We start from the raw sequence: 20,402 nt of genomic DNA on the forward strand, positions 1-20,402 counted from the left end.
ATACGAAATAGAGGAAGATTGGCGCAGGTGTTAGCTCAGCGTCAGTCTTCCTCAAGCAAAAAGAGGAAGATTGGCAACAGATATTAGCTCAGGGCCAATCTTCCTCACAAAAAATAAATAAGTAAATAAGATATAGTAAAACCTAATGTAACTCCAAAAACTCAGATCGCTACAAAGACTCATCCACTAAAGAACGGTTTGGGTTTGCTCTTCTTGCATATTTGGTTAATAGGATTTTAGAATATGAGAGGTCATAAAGTCCAACCATTTGCCCAGTGTAGAAGTTTTATTATGTTTTACTGAAAACTTCCTTTCAAAACTCTTCGTGGCTTAAGTACCTTCACATTCTTGACTTTATATTTGATTCTCTCAACAAGTGAAGAAACTAAGATTTATAGAAGAGACTTGGAACGTGAGTCTCCTTGTAAGTAGTTTGTATCCTGTGACGTGGGGTAGCTTGAACTGTTCCAGTGCTGCTTTTTTTCTCTGCCAAAACCCCGACTCCATTTATTTCGTGCTCGTTGATTCCGCCTCTGTCCTGATGCTATTTAGAATGTAGGTCCTAGACCTGCTAAAATATGAAGAATTTTTCAGGATAGCTCCCTAAAGTCTGCTTTTCTCAAAGCTGTTCAGTTCTGTCAAGAATGCCATACTTGGTACAGCTGTAACTTAAAGACCTATAATTTCTGATTCTCATGCATTACACAAAAAAATTAATCCACCCCGTATTTTTGCAGTCTTTTCTTAGCACCTACTTTTGTCAGAGCAAGCCAGCAGTACAATCTCTAATTCTCAGTCTTCCCCCCGGACAATGAGAATTTAAGCCTGTAGCAATTTGATAAAATATTTCTTATGGAGTCAGCACACTTAAATTGAATCCATTCACGAATACTGAAATAGAAGATGAATATATTCTCCTAAATATGTGACCAACTCAGTTTTTATTTATCTGAAGTATATACTTTTGAGTTTTTATTTAACTGAGGCATATATTTTTTGAGTTATTTAACCGTAATATTTTTATCTTATCTACTCCTTTCCTTCTTTGTAACAGTGTCATTTGTTTTACAAAAGTATATTTAAACATCTATATCAGATAAATGCAAAATAAGCTATTCAGAGTTCACACTCAGAACCTTAGTATCATTAGCATTTTACCTAAGCAAAGGAGGGCGCCAGCCTGTGAAATCTGAACAGACAGTTTCAGGAATAAAACAGATGTGTTACATATCGGAAAATACAGTGCAGTCAAGAAACTTTATGTTTCCAACAAAAGAAAAAGCAGGTGGAAAGGAGAGATGATTACAGAATTCAAAATCCATGCTGCTTAGTTCATACACTAGTCAAGGTTAATCTGCTATGGTGAAATTTTCTGAATGAATAATTATTTTAGTTTTCCTAGTTCAAAATATTTTGTAAATTTGAAACGCTATTAAATGTCCTCTTTTATTTATTGGGATATGCAATCTGGCAATATTAATAGCAAAGAAAATTCCAAAAAGTAAAAGCATCTGCTATCCCACTGACTTCTGTCATGAAATCAGAAAAGAAGAATGAATACTTAAAAGCACAGTGAGGGGGACGCTCTGCAGAGCAGTCTACATGTGGTTTCATTCACGGCTCATAGCAGCGCTCTGAAGTTTAGTTAATATTATTATCCCAGTTTTATAGAAACTTGGAAAAGTTAAGGAACCCCTTCTAGGTCACAGCTACTGAGTAGCGGAGTGAAAAAGCGTAGGTTGACAGTTCCTCAGAAGTTGAATCACTTTTGAAAAAGAAAAGATTCCAGTGGGTGGCAGTTTTGTGACCTTTTCTATAGACAATGAATTTCTTCCAGCCAGAAGCCATGTATTAGGTTTTTTCTCTTTCATGCTAACAGAGTACCTAGAACTTAATAAATCTTGAGTGAATGGATCACCAGCACTCTCTCTTCCTAATAGATTTTATCCATTGCTTCCTGTTCATCATTCTACAGAGTTTTTCTAATTCTGAAATTTTTCCACTAAAAAGGGCTAGAGCCAAATTTTGTGGGACCTGAAGTTTATACAACTTGGAGGAGGGTTCTCTGAGAAAAAGAGTACAAAATTATGAATATAAAATTACTAGGGCCCCTCTTCCAGGGTTTTCAAAGGAGCCCATGGGGAGTGAGCACTGTTGAGTTTGAGCTTCATTGACTTTGTAGAAAATCCACCTCTGCCTTGAACTGCATTAACTCCTGCCTCCGAGAGTTAGAGAGCAATCATTTCCTGCTTTTTGCCTCCCGTAAGTGTGTTGCCCCCCACATCCATGTTCATCAAATATAGTCAATACTGGGGCCAGCCTCGTGACACAGTGGTTACGTTCACACGTTCAGCTTCGGTGGCCCATGGTTTGCCAGTTTGGATCCCGGGTGTGGACCTAGCACCGCTTGGCACGCCATGCTGTGGCAGGCGTCACACATATAAAAATAGAGGAAGATGGGCATGGATGTTAGCTCAGGGCCAGTCTTCCTCAGAAAAAAGAGGAGGATTGGTGGTAGATGTTAGTTCAGGGCTAATCTTCCTCAAAAAAAAAAAATGTATATATATAGTCAGTACTTTTTGCCATATAACAGGTATACGCCAACCTAAAAATTGCTTTTGAAGACTCCTCATAGGTAAAAACAGGGTTTACCTGGAGCAAAGGCAAATGATTTGATCTTTTGCCTTATTTATTAAGAATAATTATTATTTCTAAGTAACATTCAAGTTTTCAGTCCTGTTGCTTAAGCTGAAAGAATACAATGGTGATTAAAAAGTTTTCTTGTTTTAAATCTTTGATGTTAGAAGTGAATCAAGTGATTATTTCTTTAGTCATTAAAGTTTTATTTTTTAAACCTTGATAATATTCCATACTGTATAAAAAATAGCATATCTATTATTATAAGTTTTTAACTTTATTTCTTGATTTTTAACTTAGATGTTTGTTTATAGAATACAGGGCATATTTGAGTGTTTTATTTGCCATAGACTTAAAAACTTTGAAAGTTTATCAACTAAAATTATTTCAATAAAAACAACAGTAATAATATCCTGAGAAAAATTAGGTATATGTGGAAAATTTTGTATTGTCACATGAAGATACTTTATCCTTTCTGGACAGTGATTTTCCTTGGGGGGTAATGTTTTTATATCATATAGAGATGTCACAGGACTCATAGAAACTAAGCAACTCATTCAGGAAATTCCATTGCCAGCATTATAAAAAAAATTAGAAATAAAAGGCCTATAAAATTATTTCTAGAAATTCTGAATTTGAAAAATTTAGATTTCTATGTCGACATAATATAATAGCAATTGTTATAAAATTTTTTAATAAAAGAGCTATGATAATATTAAAATTATTGGTATAATATGTATCTTTGCTATTGCATGCTGTGCCTTTGAGTAAAAATGAGAACCTCAGTCAGTGGATCAGTAGGCAATATGTATTAAACCAGCACTGTACCATCTGCTGTGGGGAAAATGCAAGAGTGCGCATGTGAGTCCCTGCCCGCATTCTGCTTGGGGTTATATGTATGGTGGACATCCAAGTTGGGTTTGACCATAGTAATTGGTCCATTTTGCTGTTGGTGTTTCACATGTCTATCCTGCCATCTATCTTGTTTTTGTGTGAGTTGCAGAATCAGTACCCTCCACCCCTAAACACTTCACATGCATATCAATCAATAGAGTTCAATATTTGTTTATAATTTTTTATTAACATAAATTTTACATACATTGAAATACATAAATCTTAAGCATACATTCAGTGCATTTTAACAGATGGATAGTACACACTCACAACTCAAACCCTTACCAAGACGGAGAGTATGGGAGTATATTTTAAAGATTATTCTTCAATACAAGGTATACTTTTCGAAGTTTGCTTAGAAAGAGACAGGGTTTTCTAAAGCCATGTGAAGTATTTGCAAGTGTGCCCAATAGTCCAGTGTCTTCTGCCAAGGGAAGCAAATGTTTGTGAAAACATTTTGCCTGCTCGTGTTTACTGTAGAGAAGGGTACTGGCAGTCATCTCTAGACACAAACTGTGCAAAAGAAGAAAAACTAGAAGTAGTTCTTGGGTGCGGTATTGTCTGTCTGTAGCTATCTGTGTGTTTACACGTATGAGACACACTCTGCAGCTTATCAGAAGTTGCCTTGTTCATTGAGATTTTATTCTGAGAATAAAATATAAAGCAACCACCTAATTCTTTAAAAGCTATTCTTTACAAAAACTTTTGGTTTGGAGGCTGATGCTCTGGTCTGCCTTCTGCTCTCAGCCTTTCTCGGGTTGTGGCTGTGAAGGCAGTGAAGGAGGTGGGTCCTTGTGCTTTTATGGGAGGATGTTTTCTTCACTAACAAGCACTTAGTGATTTCTGTGCTATGGGGTATTATAGATAATACTGTAAATCAGGGGCTCCTGTTACAAAACAGGTCTGAGGATAAGCACAGTGAAAAGTAGGTGGAAGATAATAGCTAGATTAGCTTCTGTTATCCAGTTTTTCCGTTTTAAAACCATAGAAAGAGTTGCCTATAAATCACCCATCACAGCGGCAGCCTATGCTGAAGTTTTGTCTGTGTGGTTTTTAAGTTCGTCCTGTTCAGTTGCCTTGGGAATTTTAGTGTATTTGTTTTACTTTAAAACTACTTTCGATAACTGAGAAATAATCACACAATGCTAAGTAGTTATTTCAAGCAGCTTAGGATGTCATATTAATTTTCTTTGAGTGAGTCCATCTTTCTTATTTCATACAATCATCTAGAAAATTTTGTTTTTGTGTTGTTCTTTATGTTTTTTTTTCTGATGTGTCTATACTTAATACCCTGTTTTCAGTCTGAGATCCCAAGTAAACAGCCTGAGACACCCGATGATATCATTCCTCAAAAGGTAAAACACAAATTACCGTAAAAGAATGCAAAGTACTTGCAGTTTGTTTTTTTTTTAATGCATGGTAGACTAGACTAACTTAAAAGATTGACTTTCAATTTATTCTCCCTGTAAGTTCCTTAGAGTTGAAAAGTTGGCTTCATTCATGCTGAGAGATGTTCTGGTCTTTATTGGCTTTGTTCTAATTAGCTTTCTGGGGTCTGTGTGCTGCTCACTAACAGGCTGGGCACTCACTGCTCTCACCGTGAAACGTAGATCGCTTCGCCATCTACTAACAAGTTCTGACGCATGTTAGTAATGGGCAGCCTGACGCCTTCAACCTTTTTTTTTTTCACTCATTTCATTCTTCTAGATACTAAACAGTGGGGATTTTGAAAATGCCAGGGTATCCTCTTTTAAAATTATTTTTTCAATCAGAAGGAACTAAGGGAAATTGAGTGTATGATCACTTTTTAAAATACAATTTGGTTTATCTTAATTAGTTTGAAAACTTATAATTGTTTTCTTTTTCTAGAAAGATTTAGTACATAATTGAATAAATAATGTGGTGCTTTAGAACACAGAAATGTACCTCAAAATATTTAGGGGAAAATATTTATAATTCCAAGTTTAAATCTGTATATGAAGTCGGTAGCTAGGTAGATGTTGTCCCATATCTATTAATTCATTGTCTTGCCCATCACTAACTATGCTTTCATCTTTTTACAAATGAACAGTTTTGAGCTGAAGATAATAGTTAGACCTCATATAGAAGAATTGTTATAGTATAAAGTTGACTACCTTTCTTTCATTTCAAAAATATTGCAGTGTTCTTATTAGTTTGCTCATCAGATTGATCCTTCTGTAATTGTGATGATTTTACATCATTTTAGTACTCTGCTATGTTATGCAATATATTTCAGTTTCCATTTGTTGCATATCATTCCTTAGTTAGCTTGCAGCTCTCTTTATTCCCTGACGTTAACCTGAAAGTATAAGAAGGACAATTTGGCTTTAGTTAAGTATCTTTTTGTCTCAAAATTGGTTCAATATTTTAGTCTAAATGTTCCAACAAATTGGACACTTGTTTTCCACTTTAGTTGGCAATCATATATTTTTTTAAAAGTGTTGCTTGAAATAAGTATTGTGGTAGACAATATATATTGACTACTTGAATTTGAAGAGTAGGCTGATAGAATATTTTTAATTAGATAAGATCATTCACAGGAAAGGAAAATAAAATAATGTTTAGAAAGGGAAGGTTTTAAAGTATATTTCAAATTCCATCTTTTTCTTAATTGTTGATTCAAAGTCTGGGTCTAATTCAAATGGAGGAACCTTTATACGTATAAGCTTTTCCTTCTGGTTTTACATTTTTGTGGGAAACTTTAGACCTTAATTTTCATTGTCTTATGGTTTTAAGAAACGAAAGTTTAGGTCACTTGGAGAACCTGTTTTTAGGATAAATACAAATTATTCTGAAAAAGAAATGCTCTGGTATCATGTGCCAAAAGAATTAAATCTTTTTAATGTTCCTAGGTAATTAATTTATTCTTCAAAATGGACTGATATATGCTCTTGATATGCTCATTTAGTTAGCAAACTAGTTAGTTTATGAATCACATTCTTGTATACAACAAACAACGAGAATGTTTTAGCAGGTTGGAGATACCAGCTCATAGTGGCAGGCCAACCAGAGAATGCCATCTCGCCTGAAGCTGATTGATTCCATGTGGGTCAGGATTCTTGGAAGGTTTGGGCCATTCCAGCATTCCAGTGTAACTTGGGAATATGGGAAAGAACAGGGCACTTCTGAGTCTCTGCCTCCAAGTATCTGAAGCAAACAATCACACAGATTGGTTCCAACTAAATGGGTGGCCCTTTAGGCCTGACCTATCTACTTTACTTGAGGTGGAAGCAAAGTTCCAGGTTCCTCCAAGTTCCAGGTTCCTCATAGTTCCAGGACATCTCCTTGCAACTTGATGCCCTCCAGCCCTGGATGTTCTCTTCATTCTACTGTATGGGGAGGTTTTCTGATACAGCAGTAAGGCCTTTACCTACTAACGTGAAGACATCATTTGACTAGAGATGATTTGTTTCTATTTTGGGAAGAATAAAAATGCTAATATTGTTTTATATATATTTTAAAAATTAATGGAATTTAAAAATAGAGAAACTTAACCCGGAAGTCTGTGGATTCACTGGGTATAAACACAGTCTATTAAAAATCCCTAAAAAATGGTAACACATAGTCTTGACACCTTACCTTCCCTCGGAAAGCTTATATTTTTAATTCTTAAAGACAGTTATCTGAGTCCTTTTCTTTTGTTATTTCTTAGAAACCTGCTCGATACAGAAGAGCCGTAAGTTATGACAGTAAAGAATACTACATGCGACTAGCCTCTGGCAATCCAGCCATTGTCCAAGATGCCATTGTAGAGAGTTCAGAAGGCGAAGCTACTCAGCAAGAACCAGAGCATGGTGAAGACACTATCGCTAAAGTCAAAGGTCAGCCTTCCTCATTGATTTTAATTAAAAATCATTTTGGAGCATTCCTTATATTTGAATTTATATGAAAATATGAGCAACTGTAAACCATAGGGCCAGCCAAGTATCCATATATATTTTACCATCTCACCCTTCTTAAAGATTGACTTTTGTATCAGAACTGAAGAGTCTGGCTCTTCTTTGTTGCCGACAGATGAATGTAATGTGCCCATTGGCTTGATAATTTTTTTTTTACCGTATTTGGCAGAATTCTCGGTGGCAGCTGATATTTTATGTTAACGCCTTGATAACTAAATAAATATTTATAAAATCGCGACAACTACTAAATGTGTCATTAGTGCAAGTTAGCCAACGGTAAGAAATAATGCTCTTTCTTCCTGTGAGCTAGCTAAGACAAATTATTCCAGATGTATACTATGAAGTTAGTAAGACATACATAAGATGATGAATTAGGCTAAAATGGCCATGGACTTTGTGATTTTGTGCTTTTACATTTGTGTGCCCTCTGCTGCCTTCCTACGTCTTCTCCACGATCTGGACCTTAACAAACCCTGCCCAGTCTTAAGGACACGGGTCAAATATCAAATCATCCTTCTCTGAAGCCTTTTCCAACTCTTCTGTGCACCGATAGCACTTTGTATCTCTTTTAGCAAGTTCAGTGATTTTGCAGTGCTTTAGGTTTTGTAACTTGCAAGTTTCTCAGAAGCAGAGATTTTCTTCTCCCTTTATAGTTTTTACAAAATGGGGATTCAATCAATATCAAATAAGTAAATCAACCCATTATTTTAACTTTTTTAAGCCTCTGCTTCACCATAAATTCAAGTCTTTGCACATTCTATAAGTAAAGCCCTAGAATGTAAATTAAGAACTGTAAATTAAAAATCAGTTTCAGATCCCATTGATTAAAACACTAATAGTATATGACCATGTCAACAAAAAATACCATTGAAAATTGTGATTCGTTTTTCCTGTTATTATAATACACCTAGTCTCTCTCATGATGACTATGACTTACTAAACATTTTGTAATTGATCTAACATTTTCATAGAATCTCTGAAACTTCTAGTAGTGAACAGAATTTTCAACCTTCTAATTGTCTTGACGTGGCATCAGCAAAGTTACTGAGGTGGGTCCAGAGCTATATTTGCTGGATATAAGCCAAGATCTAATTCACCGTTAGTCAGATGACTTGTGTTTGAGTCATTGGCACTTAACTTCTCGGCCTCATTTTCCTCATCTCTAATTGAGCTAAAACCACAAAAACTTTTGTCACTACTATGATATACAAGATGTTATGCTAGACATAGAGTTGGAGGTTTGATTCTTCAAATTAAAAATAATGCAGCTCTAAGCTTTTCCGTCTTGTGAGTGTTCTCAGCAGGACTGGATCTCTCTTGCTTGCATGTTATACTCTTCCACATGTGAAAGTAAAGCTTTTCCCAAGGCAGAGCAGAGCCTCTCATAACTCCTGTTCAAAGGATAAGGTTCTAACAGGCTGACTAATGCTTTTCCAAATTTCTTAGAGCAACTGTCATTGGTAGGTGTAACATGACCTTTTTTGGTACAACGAAAGAATATTAATTGAATTAAATATGGGATTTAGAGTGTATTTTGAGTCCTTCTCATGCTTTGAGATCTCATCAATTGATTTTAATGTCATCTCCTGTGATTATTAATAAAGTTATCAAAATGTAGGCAATAAAATGTTTCTTTAATCTACAAATTAAATGATCTGTCCCTGTATTATAAAGAATTCTATTCTTATTCTTTATGATCTGATGATTTGATAAAATTCATTCATGTAGGAATGACCATACTGCCATTTGTGGCATGAGTCTTGAAAGAGTCCTCAAGGGCCCTCCAAGTGGGATCTCTTGTAATCATGTTTATATCTTGCTGTCTTCATTTTTGTTTCTGATAGTGATTGACTGATCGTTTATTCATGGTATCGTCTAATGACACCTGTCCATAAGCAAGACCATCCTTACCATTAATTATGCTAATGGTATCTCTATCATCGTCATCTGAAACTTATTTAGAATTTACTATTTATGAAGCATGATGCTAAGCACTTTACCTCATTTACTCCTCCAGCTATCCTCTAAAATAGATAGTATTCTTGTCCCTGTTTTATAGATGAGAAAATTGAGGTCCAGAGAGGGCAAATAATTCTCCAAGGTCACACAACTGTTTAGCTGCAGAGCCTGTGTTGAACTGAACTGTGCTGCCTCCCCATACCTTCCAGAGTTATCTCAGATTAGAAATGGATAGGAGGAAATCTCAAAATGGAAGTGAGACTCAACGCTCCCCAGATGGCCCCCACAAGGTCACATGGCCCTCTTTGTTACTATCCCATAGGTCTGGTCAAGCCTCCTCTAAAACGGTCTCGATCTGCACCTGATGGAGGAGATGAGGAGAACCAGGAGCAGCTGCAAGACCAGATTGCTGAGGGCAGCTCCATAGAAGAGGAGGAGAAAACAGACAATGCCACGCTCCTGCGCCTGTTAGAGGAAGGAGAAAAGGTACTGTGCTGCTTAAACAGTTAGCATTGTGTTTAAGTAACTGGTTTCCAGTTTATGACTAGTTGGTAGAGTATTTATCTGGTGGCAGAAGATAAATATTTTACCTTCTTTAATGAAATAACAATGTTTAGTGGTCTTTTGGGTTTAGTACTGTACTTCTCTCATCTTCAGGATTTTCTGACCAATCTCAACACACTAAACGGCATGAAGTCTCACCAGATACAATATTAACAGTTGAGATCTAGTTCACTGTCTTCCTCCATACCCTTTGTTAGACTACAGTGCTTGCCATAATTCTCTGTTTCAAACCCATATGCACAACCCATTCAGTAATCTGGCCTTGTATTTTTTTTCCATACCTGAGTAATTCCAGTAACCATCTACAAGCAGCCTCAGCCAATCTGTACCATCCCCACCAGCCTGGTAGTTCACTCCCACTTTCCTGCATTCACAGAAGACCACTTTGCCTTCCCTTCCTATTTCTCCCTCAGCCTCTACATCCTGCTGAATTCTCCAGGTTCACTTTGCTGCCTCTGCCTTTTAGCCTGAGTCCCCTGCAGTATTGTATGTCTTGCAGTTCACTACATCCATGATGATATTCTTTACTCTGCGCTTTACTCATTGTGTTTTCTGCCAGAATACCTCTCTCTCCATCACTTGCATAACCTCTATCCTAGTAACTCCCATTTCATACAGCCTCATTTATCTGGATGTCTAATACTCAAATGCAGGAAGCTTTCCTAGCCTGTCTTGCCATCGCCGGCTCTGTGCTTTTGGAATGCCTTGTATATATCGCTGTGTTTTATCATGTCATGATTATTTCCTCCTGTGTCCATCTCTTCCCCTAGACAGGGAGCTCCCATAGGCAGTCACTGTTTCTTATTCCTACCCCATTGCCTTACACAGCCCCAATCACCTTATAGACACTCAATAAACCTTTGAATGAAGGAGTGATTGGTTAAGTAAATAAAAGGATAGAGGAATGATGAATCAATGTGTAATAAGTATCACCTTTTTAAAGAATGTTCTTTTAGGTTGTTATATTAGATCTTATTATAACCCTTGAAACCTTACCCACTAAGAAGTAGTAACCAGAAATTAGAGTATGATTGAAAAATTTCTCTTTGAATGTATGGCCTAATAAATCTTGAATGAAAATTTAAAAAGAAAAAATCATGTAACTATAAAGGTACATTAGGTCTGAAGGAGGCACAAGAGAGGCTTCTGGGGTCTTGAGAATGTTCTCTTTCTTGATCTGGATGTCAGTTGCATAATATTTTTAGCATTTGAAAATTCATCGAGCTATGCACTTATGAAATAAACATTTTTCTGTATGTATATTACACTGCAACAGAGTTATTGCAAAAGTACATCAGTATTTTTCCTGTAACATTCTACATTTTTATTATTGAAGTAGTTCAAATATGGCCATGAAAATTGACTTAACATTTGTGTATTTTAGAAAATCTATTTTATAATGCTGTCGTTTTTTTAAACTCTTAATCTCTTGAGTACAGTTTTTGCTCTAATTGCTTTAAGTTCAAAGACTGCAGGAAGTGTGTTCAAATCAACATTTGTTTGACTCTGATTTAGTGGCTGATTTCTTTTCCTTGACTCATGTTGAACTAAGTTTAAGCAAGAAGGAATTCTTACTAAGAACAGATCTGGCTGTTGGAAAGAAAACAATACTGACATTGAGAAATATAGCAAATGCTTCCTCCTATGAGGAAAATACAACTTCTGCCAAGTTTGGCTTTTTACAATGGCACAACAGTCTGCCAGGCCAGCAGGACCCAGGTGAGGAGAGAATAGGGACAAATTCCCCAGTTCCAGTTCCAGGAGTTATTATGGAAAAAGAGAAAAATGAGCTATGTGGAAAAGACAGCCACCAATTCCTAACGTGACTTTGTACATAATCTCACTAACTCTCACAGTAAGCTCTTGTATACTTGAAATTTACAAATGAAGACACAGAGGCCCAGGGAAATTAAGAAACTTGGCTAAATCTACAAGTAAGTGGCAGAACTAAGAATTCTCTCAGGATCGTCAGACTCTGCAGACCTTTTTCACTCCATATCATCTTGCCTCACAAAGGGCACAGTCCGAATCTCCGCACATGTATGCCTCAGTTCCCTTTCCTGCCAAGTTTGTTGTGTCTGTCTCCCTCCTTATCCAACTTGTTCATCTCTTGGGGAACCTGGTACCTATGTGCCTGGCACATAGTGGGTACTCTGAATATTGGGAGAAATGGATTGGATGGATGGATAGATAGATGGATGGCGGTGGATGGATATGAGTAAATGGTTGTTTCCTTTTACTGAAGTCAACTGCAAATCAACCTGCACTCTTAGCTGATTCTTGTTAGTACATTTTAAACTCAGGTTTAATGTACTTAGCTCAGAGGATGCCATAACCATGTGATGTCTTGGTAAAATTCTGTTTGCCCATTAAACCCATCTTTAAAAACATTTTGTTTCAGTTATATCAAAAAGGAAATTATCTGAAATTTTTTTTGAAACTATATCAATGAATGTTTCTGGTTTTCTCTGTAGATCCAACACATGTACCGCTGTGCTCGAGTCCAGGGCCTAGATACCAGTGAGGGGCTGCTGCTTTTTGGTAAAGAACATTTTTATGTGATTGATGGATTTACAATGACAGCAACCAGGGAAATAAGAGATATTGAAACTTTACCTCCAAAGTAAGTAAATGAATGAAGAGACACAAAGTATAGCTATCTTTAGAAAACAATATTTGTACATAGTTTTTTTAATCCAAAAATTGTGTTTTACATAATGTTATCTCTCAGTTTGTGTATCTGTAATTAAATATTCACAAGGGTAAATAGTTCTTTCAAGGTAATAAAGAAAAACTTTGCCTTATCAAAGTGAAAACTAAGTAGAATTTATTGCTGTGCATTAATAGCATTAGACAGCAAATTCCACATAGTATAATCTATATATTTATAAACTTATTCTGCATTTACAAATTAGTCTCTTTTTTTTTTTAAGTTTCAGGGCAAACACAGGTGTAGAGAAAATGCAGGTAGCTGTACAATAGTCTAACAAATGAAAGAGCATCCGTGTCCTCTGAGTACCCTAGAAGCAGTGTGACAGCACAGACAGGAGTGCACGGACAGAGTTTTATCCGTCTCCCTCTTCTGCTGGTGCTGTGATGGAAGTGATAGTGGGTAATGGAAAACTCGGAAGACGGACAGAGCTAAAAGGAAGATAAAAATTTGCCTTAGCTTAGAAAATCAGCATGCCTTCTCTTCCTTTAACATTTTGAACACCTAACACTGTTGAATAAAGACATGGTCTCTGCAGTTCATTCCTAGGAGATATAATAATAACAAATAGTTACTTTCAGCAACAGTAAGTGCCACATTATGACTTTCATGGGCCCCTTCCTCCATATAAAACATTAAAAATTGTGTTGTGACTGTGTTCGTTTAAGGATAAATATATTCATATTGTACATTAAAACATTTTCTTTTACCTAAAAGTTCAATATTTCTGGTTTTAAAAGAAATTAAAACATTTTCTTGGACCCCTAAAAGTACATAGGCATAGGCGCTGTACCAGCTGTTCCTAATAGATGAGTTGGCCCTGATAGCAATAATGGGATCCTTAAAATCGTATTCATCAACGGGGGTTCCTTGTATGATGAGTAGCTGACAAATTAGTCTCTTAAACATATTTTTTTGAACTGAATATTGTTCCCTGCTCCTATACATATGTTGAAAATCACACACCCTTTTTTGAACAGTGAATTTATCCCTTTCTATGTTTTTATCTCATTTCTCTTGGCTGCCTATAGTATGCATGAGCCGATTATCCCTAGAGGAGCCAGGCAAGGCCCCAGCCAACTCAAGAGGACATGCAGCATCTTTGCCTATGAAGATATCAAGGAGGTCCATAAAAGGAGGTATCTCCTGCAGGTCAGTTGACTGAACAGCACTAAACATTTCATCGTGTTCCTTTGTTCAGGGGACGTGTTATTTTAAAACCGATACATGCCATGAAAACCCTCTATAGGATCCACACCATTCCTTAGAATATGCCTTAGATTTGGTCATATGATAGACAAATTCATGTCACATGGATGCATAACTCTCTTTAATGCATCTCTCTTTTTTAAACACAACCTAAAACTTGAGTGATATGTTTGTTATCTGTCCATCTTTCCCTATAGCCATCCAAATCAACAATATGATTGTTTTTAATATAAAAATTACATCCTCACTATAACTTTTAAAAAATTATAATTTTATAATTACTTTATTTTATAATTATTTTATTATTTAATGTTTTAGGAATAAGTTCAGAACAAGTTGGCTCTGTTTATTTTGTAATTTAATCTGTTAGGAATTCCTGACTCTAAAAATGTTCTTCTGTCAACAAGTTAACATCTTCAACATTGTGGAAATTCATAGTGGAAAAGTTAATATATCACCTTATTTGTGTTTTTCTCTCCGATCATTTCAGCCTATTGCTGTGGAAGTTTTCTCTGGAGATGGACGGAATTACCTCCTTGCTTTTCAGAAAGGAATTAGAAATAAAGTCTATCAAAGGTATTGGTTCTTAGGAACACTTTATAATGCTGTCATGGGAAGAGATGGGAGGGAGCAGGACCAGTTCAGCTAGCTTTTAAAAATCTGGAATTTAGATCAGTGAGTTAACTCCTTTGAAGAAAATATCAGTGTCATTTTTGCCAGCCTCTTGAAACATGATTCTTCTAAGTAGCTTTTAAAATTATACTATTTTGTTGTGAAATACCATTTTACCTTCTGGTAATTTATAGTAGATATCATCAAAAGCTACTTTTATCACTAAGTCCTATGTCACTAAATGTAAAAGGATCATGAAATTATAGCTTAAAAAATAACACTTGTAGTCCGAAATAGGCTCTTTCATATTTACCCAAAAGAGACAAGACAAAGACTGCTTTACTGTTGAATGCAGAGACTGGGTGCCCCTAGAAATTATATTCACACGAGCTCTGTCTGGGCTTGGAAGAAGACAAGTTGGATAACTTCATCCTTGAAAAAGTAGCCTAGACAAATAAAGCAGTTAATCTAATCTAACCATACTTCATTTTGAGGAAGCTATTTTTAAAATTTTAAAAGAAAAGCAGTGTATATCCATGGTGCTTAAAGATATTTCTGTTGAATATGTGAATAATAAGGCTTTGATGAACTGATCGTAGACCTGAGAGATCTTCTCTCGTTCTGTGAAGAGTGGGCTAGATCCGGCAATCCCTCTATGAGGAGAAGTTTTGTCTTTTAAATCCTTCCACGGGGAATGACTATACCCAGAGCATTGCTCTTCATTGCAGTACAGGAACATTATGTCTGAGCACGTGGGAATGCGGGTGGTTCTTCAAACACGGGGCTTTTGGGTGTTGATTGCTAATCCGGAACTCCTGTCACATACGGGAAGCGCTAAGTAAAATGACTGAAATTTTAGTTAGCGATCTTACTAATTTCTAAAGGTGATACTGTTTTCACTGCTAGGAAATTACTTGCTCTTCATAACTAGAAGTTGCTAAAAGGAGATGAGTTTTTCTTTCTCTGAGAAATGTCCTTGTATATGCCAAGTTAAGGTGCACATTCATTCCAAGAATTTTCCCGTAACTTCTTTCTCCTTTAAAAAAATTTGTTGACATTTTGAGCAACTCTGAAAAAACTTTGTGTCACATAAAGCTTCTTATCTTGTATGTATCTTTATTTGCTTAGTGATGTCTCTGTCCCAGCATTTGTTTAACTCTCATCATTACTTGCTGTCACGTGAATAGTTAGCTGCTCATCACTCTTCAGGATTTCATTAGGTTGACTCCATTCCTGTGAATGAGGCTTGCAGGGATTTTTCTTCTGGTAATGTGGCAGCATATGTAAAAATCCAAAATGATAGATTTTGCTGTGGACCTTTATATTTGGCTTTAGAAGTCTTCATTCTGCCCTCTTCTGTAACAGAGTATTCTAATTAGTGTATTCCCTTTGCTGCCATTTACTGGGTAATGGAGGGGTAAACGCAACAATTACGATTTAAATGAATCATCTTTCCTAGGCTCCCATTCGATCCTGACTGAGACTTCATTTCTAATTTTGCGCTATTTTTAAATTTTTCAGGTTTTTGGCTGTGGTGCCGTCTCTGACTGACAGTTCAGAGTCTGTGTCTGGGCAACGACCGAACACAAGTGTGGAGCAGGGGTAGGTTTGCTTCGTGTACATTAGAGTTTAATAGAGAAATTAGGAAAGTTTCTATCTGGGCAGTATTATTTGGTATTTTTAATGAGTGTTTCCCTACAATGGTGGTTTTAAATATGAAAAGTAGGAAGAAAAAAGAAAATGTATGCATAATCACTCATGTCAAATCAGCCCTCACATTTTGATCAGTTCCCTCTGGTGTTTGAAGCACACATCTATTCCCATGCACATAATTGCGTTCGTACTACAAATGCAGATTTTTATTCGACATCTTCCATTCAGTGTTATATGTAAATATTTTCCTGTACTTTCAAAAAGTTCTTCAGAAACATTATTTTTATTTACTACCTATCCATCATATATATAAAGCATGACCACTTATTTTTGCATGTTTCTTCTTTATCAGGTTTCCTCGTTATAGTAATGCACGTGTGATTCTTCATTTTTGTAGGATAACATCCCTTTAGTAAAATAAAGGGTATGAATTTTAAGGCTCTTGATACACAAAACCAAATTGATTTTCCTAAAAATTATACACGTTTAGATTCCCACCATTAGTGGATAAATTTGCTTGTCTCCATAGATGCTTGCCAACTTTTTTATTTACTTTTTTATTTTTACCAATTTTATAAAATGCTTTCTCAGTTTTTAAATGTGCATTTCTTTTATTAGTAGTAATCTTGCGTACTGTATATGTTTGTTAGTCATTTGAAATCATCATTTGTGAATTATTCATAACTTTTGCCCATTTTTCCCCTGAGTTCTTTTTTGTTGTTGGTGGTGATAGTTTGATGTTTTTTTGAGATACAGTTGACATATAACAATATATTAATTTCAGGTATGCAATATAATGATTCAATATTTGTGAAATGACCAGCACAATAAGTCTAGTAACATCTCCTTTGAGTTCTTATTATCAATTTGTATGGGATTTTTCTATAATAATATATTACTCCTTTGCTTGTCATGTTTGTTGTAAATTGCCCAGTTCTCTTAATTTTGTTTTTTGACGTTTAAACTTCTGTTTTCATGTGTTCAAACCTGTCAATGGTTCCTTTGTGCTCTTTTCAGCTGCTTTTAATCTTAGGAAGTCATTGTAGCTATTGCGGGAATCCACATACCCAGCTGCATTCACAGTCACTCAGAACCTGGTAGCCCTTTATCATGCGTTGGAAAAGAAGCAGTGCTTTTGGGCTACAAATTAATTATTACAGAATACAAGAAAATGACTTAAAACTTTACCAGGGATTCTGTAATTTGTCCAGTGTGCGTGCGTCTAAATATATTAAATTCATGTATTTCTCTTTAAGTTGTTGCCCCTGTTTTTCTTTAGCTGAGGTTTGGGATATAAAATGATAAATGTATGCTTCTGTTAACCTCACAAGTGTGTTCTGTTCCTGCTCCTTTGTGGTGGTGTTACAGGAAGCGCGAGGCTCCCTTAGAGCATATCCAGCCTTTCTTCTGTTAGTAAGCAAATTGCTAGTACTTCTACCCGCCTAGAATGATCTTCAACTTGCTGTATCGTTGTTCCTGCTTCTTTCTCTGCTGAGTTGGCAGTTCTTAAAGAACTTCTAAAACTCAAAGGCAAGAAGCAGAAATTCATTTCCAACTTGAATCGTCTTTTCAGTTGTTCCCTTTCTTATAAAGTCGAGGAGGGATCATAGCTCTTTCTCCAGGGAGAAATCCTGTCCATTCACTTTGCCTGATGGCAAGAATTTATCCACAAGTGGACAGTAGTCTCTGAACTATCGAGCTGGATATGTTTATGAACTAAGGTTTACAGATCTATTAATTTCCTTTCAGACAATAAAATAGACAGTTAAGTGCTTTGCTACTGGTTCAGTGACCAATTCACAGTCTTCAAACTATTAATTATCGACATTATAAAGCTTTTAAACCTTAAGAAGCGTTTTTAGCATTCTAGGAAAGTCTGCTATCCAAAAAACATCCGTAATTTTAAAAGACCTAAACAGCAATGACTTTCTTGTCATAATACAGTCATATTTTCATTCACTTTTTCAACATATCTTTTAGGAAATGTGCTGTTTGCCTACTATGTACAAAATATTGTATACTATTTCAGTTATTCCAATTTAATATTTTTAAATCCGTTTACATAGGAATTATTGTAAAAGGTAGAAGATTGGACTAGATCAGTGTTTTCCAAAGTCTTTTGGCCTAGCCCACAGTGAAAAACGTATACTACATGGCATCCCAGGACACACAAACTGAATACAAAATACTGAATACAAATACTGAAACAAAATTCACTGAAAATTCTTTCCCCTTACTATATGTGATGCCTTCCGGTGTTCTCTGTTTCCTTCAGTTCAGTTCTATATCGTTTCATGTTTCAAAATGCTGATTGCAACCCACTAAACTGATTCCATGACCCACCAATAGGTCCTCCATAGTTTGAAAAATTCCTGGACCAGATGACTTAAAATTTTCAACTTTATAGTTACTCAGATCTAAAATCATATTGTCTACTATATACTTAATTAAATATCTGTTGTTTTTAGATCTGGGTTGCTTAGCACTTTGGTTGGAGAGAAGTCTGTAACTCAGAGATGGGAGGTAAGCTACCTTCATAATTTGTAGTTAGATGATATAAGTCATACAGTTAAAAGCACTTTAATAATCTGTAAAATATATACCATAGAAAAAAATGTTTTATTTTTGTTATTTTTAGGAAAACATCTTTTGTTCTGAAATCTGTAAAAAAGAAACTTTTACCTTGTTTTGCATATAAAATGTTTAAAAATGAACACAGTAGAAATAATTGATTATCCTAAAATGATTCTTTACTTACTTTTCCCAAGAGAGGTGAAATCAGCAACTTCCAGTATCTGATGCACTTGAACACTTTGGCTGGCAGGTCGTATAATGACCTCATGCAGTATCCCGTCTTCCCCTGGATCCTTGCAGATTACGACTCAGAGGTAAATCTCAAATCATTTTGTGTAAGTAGAACACATTTTCAAAAGTAATTTAAAGATATTGCAATTGCTCAAATGTTTTATTTGCTTTGTAATTTAATTTTCTCAATGGGCACTTATACCAAAAAGATGAGAAGAGTTTTAGCTTGGACTTGTACAAAGTTTGGGTAACTGACCAACTTCTTAGATCTTAACTCATAATACCTATTTGGATTCTTTAAGTGCTAATTAATTGTATCCACTGCTGGATGTCAAAATCTTTCTTTGTACTTAGAATTGTTTTGTGGTTTCAATTTACCTTCAAAGTGCCAGGGACTCCCAAATTTATATCTACAACCCAAATCTTTCTCCTTGGAGCTCCGTACTTGTATAACCAACTGCCTATGCGCCGGCTGCACTTGAATATTTAATACACCTCAAATTCAGCGTGACCAAAACCAAATTCCTGTTTTTCCCCAACCAAACCTGCTTCTGTTCCAGGTTCTCCGTCTCAGTAAGTGGCACCTGCAATTAGACAACCGTTTATTCAGTTACTAAGGCCAAAAGCTTTAGAAGTATCCTCAACTTTTCTTTTTTTCCTCACATCCCACATTCAATCAGTAAAATCTGGTTAGCTCTATTGTTTGACTTGTTTGCTAGAAGAAAGTGAAGGGACTCTTCTGCAAAATGCTCCTGTCACATAGGAGGAATTTTTTGTCATTCCGAGAAGCCTTGGGAGAGCAGTTCCAGCAATTCAACATGTACCTGACTTAGGGTTCAAAATCAGAACCAAAACGGATGCATATAAATGTTCTCCTTCCTGTCTTCTTTTGCCTGCTAGCTCATAGAGGCCTGATTAGTTCTGAAATAAACCAGTACCAGGAAAAATAAGGGAAGCTTAGGCCTGAATAAACCGAAAAAAAGAAAGATTAACCATTTGAAAACTCATTAGGCCTTCTCATTCACTAGAATCAAGTCTATTTGTTTTTCCAGAAGTTTTATACATCAACGTATTAGAATGAAAGAGAAAGCTTCTGTCCTCAGAGAACTTTAGTTTAAAGAAGGAATGAAATCTGCCTTATATACACAGACGTATGTGAGTGCATTCAATGTGTGGATCTGTGTATCAATATGTATACCTACATATGCATTAAATTAATAGAAGGAGAAGAAGAGGTCAGTAGTAAAGACTGATAAAATGAAAGTACTTTTCCTTTCAGTCAATCAGAGAAATTCACAAGAAAATGTAGATTTTAAAGAGACATGAAGCCCACAAAGAATGCACTTTTGTGAGAAGGGAATGGAGAGCTGTATCAATCTGCACTTGAGTCTCTGTCTCATAGGAACCTCCCAGGTCCCACTCCTGAACCTTCAGTTCTC

The 20,402-nt window shown here is 35.9% G+C and overlaps 1 protein-coding gene across 7 annotated transcripts in view; it reads left to right on the forward strand.

The window, feature by feature from the left end:
* WDFY3 (WD repeat and FYVE domain containing 3) overlaps nucleotides 1-20,402 on the forward strand; it is a 251,147-nt gene that overhangs the window by 195,834 nt on the left and 34,911 nt on the right. For 5 of the 7 annotated variants that reach the window (XM_046656544.1, XM_046656546.1, XM_046656549.1 and 2 more), the window contains 9 exons: nucleotides 4,833-4,886; nucleotides 7,205-7,373; nucleotides 9,733-9,896; nucleotides 12,449-12,597; nucleotides 13,716-13,836; nucleotides 14,384-14,469; nucleotides 16,027-16,107; nucleotides 18,627-18,681; nucleotides 18,927-19,046. In XM_046656544.1, the coding sequence (XP_046512500.1) occupies nucleotides 4,833-4,886; nucleotides 7,205-7,373; nucleotides 9,733-9,896; nucleotides 12,449-12,597; nucleotides 13,716-13,836; nucleotides 14,384-14,469; nucleotides 16,027-16,107; nucleotides 18,627-18,681; nucleotides 18,927-19,046 (999 nt within the window). The remainder of the gene's footprint in view (nucleotides 1-4,832; nucleotides 4,887-7,204; nucleotides 7,374-9,732; nucleotides 9,897-12,448; nucleotides 12,598-13,715; nucleotides 13,837-14,383; nucleotides 14,470-16,026; nucleotides 16,108-18,626; nucleotides 18,682-18,926; nucleotides 19,047-20,402) is intronic. The other 2 variants (XM_046656548.1, XM_046656550.1) reach the window with 1 other exon arrangement.

Source organism: Equus quagga, chromosome 3 (assembly GCF_021613505.1).
Source record: "Equus quagga isolate Etosha38 chromosome 3, UCLA_HA_Equagga_1.0, whole genome shotgun sequence".
Lineage (NCBI taxonomy): Eukaryota > Metazoa > Chordata > Mammalia > Perissodactyla > Equidae > Equus > Equus quagga.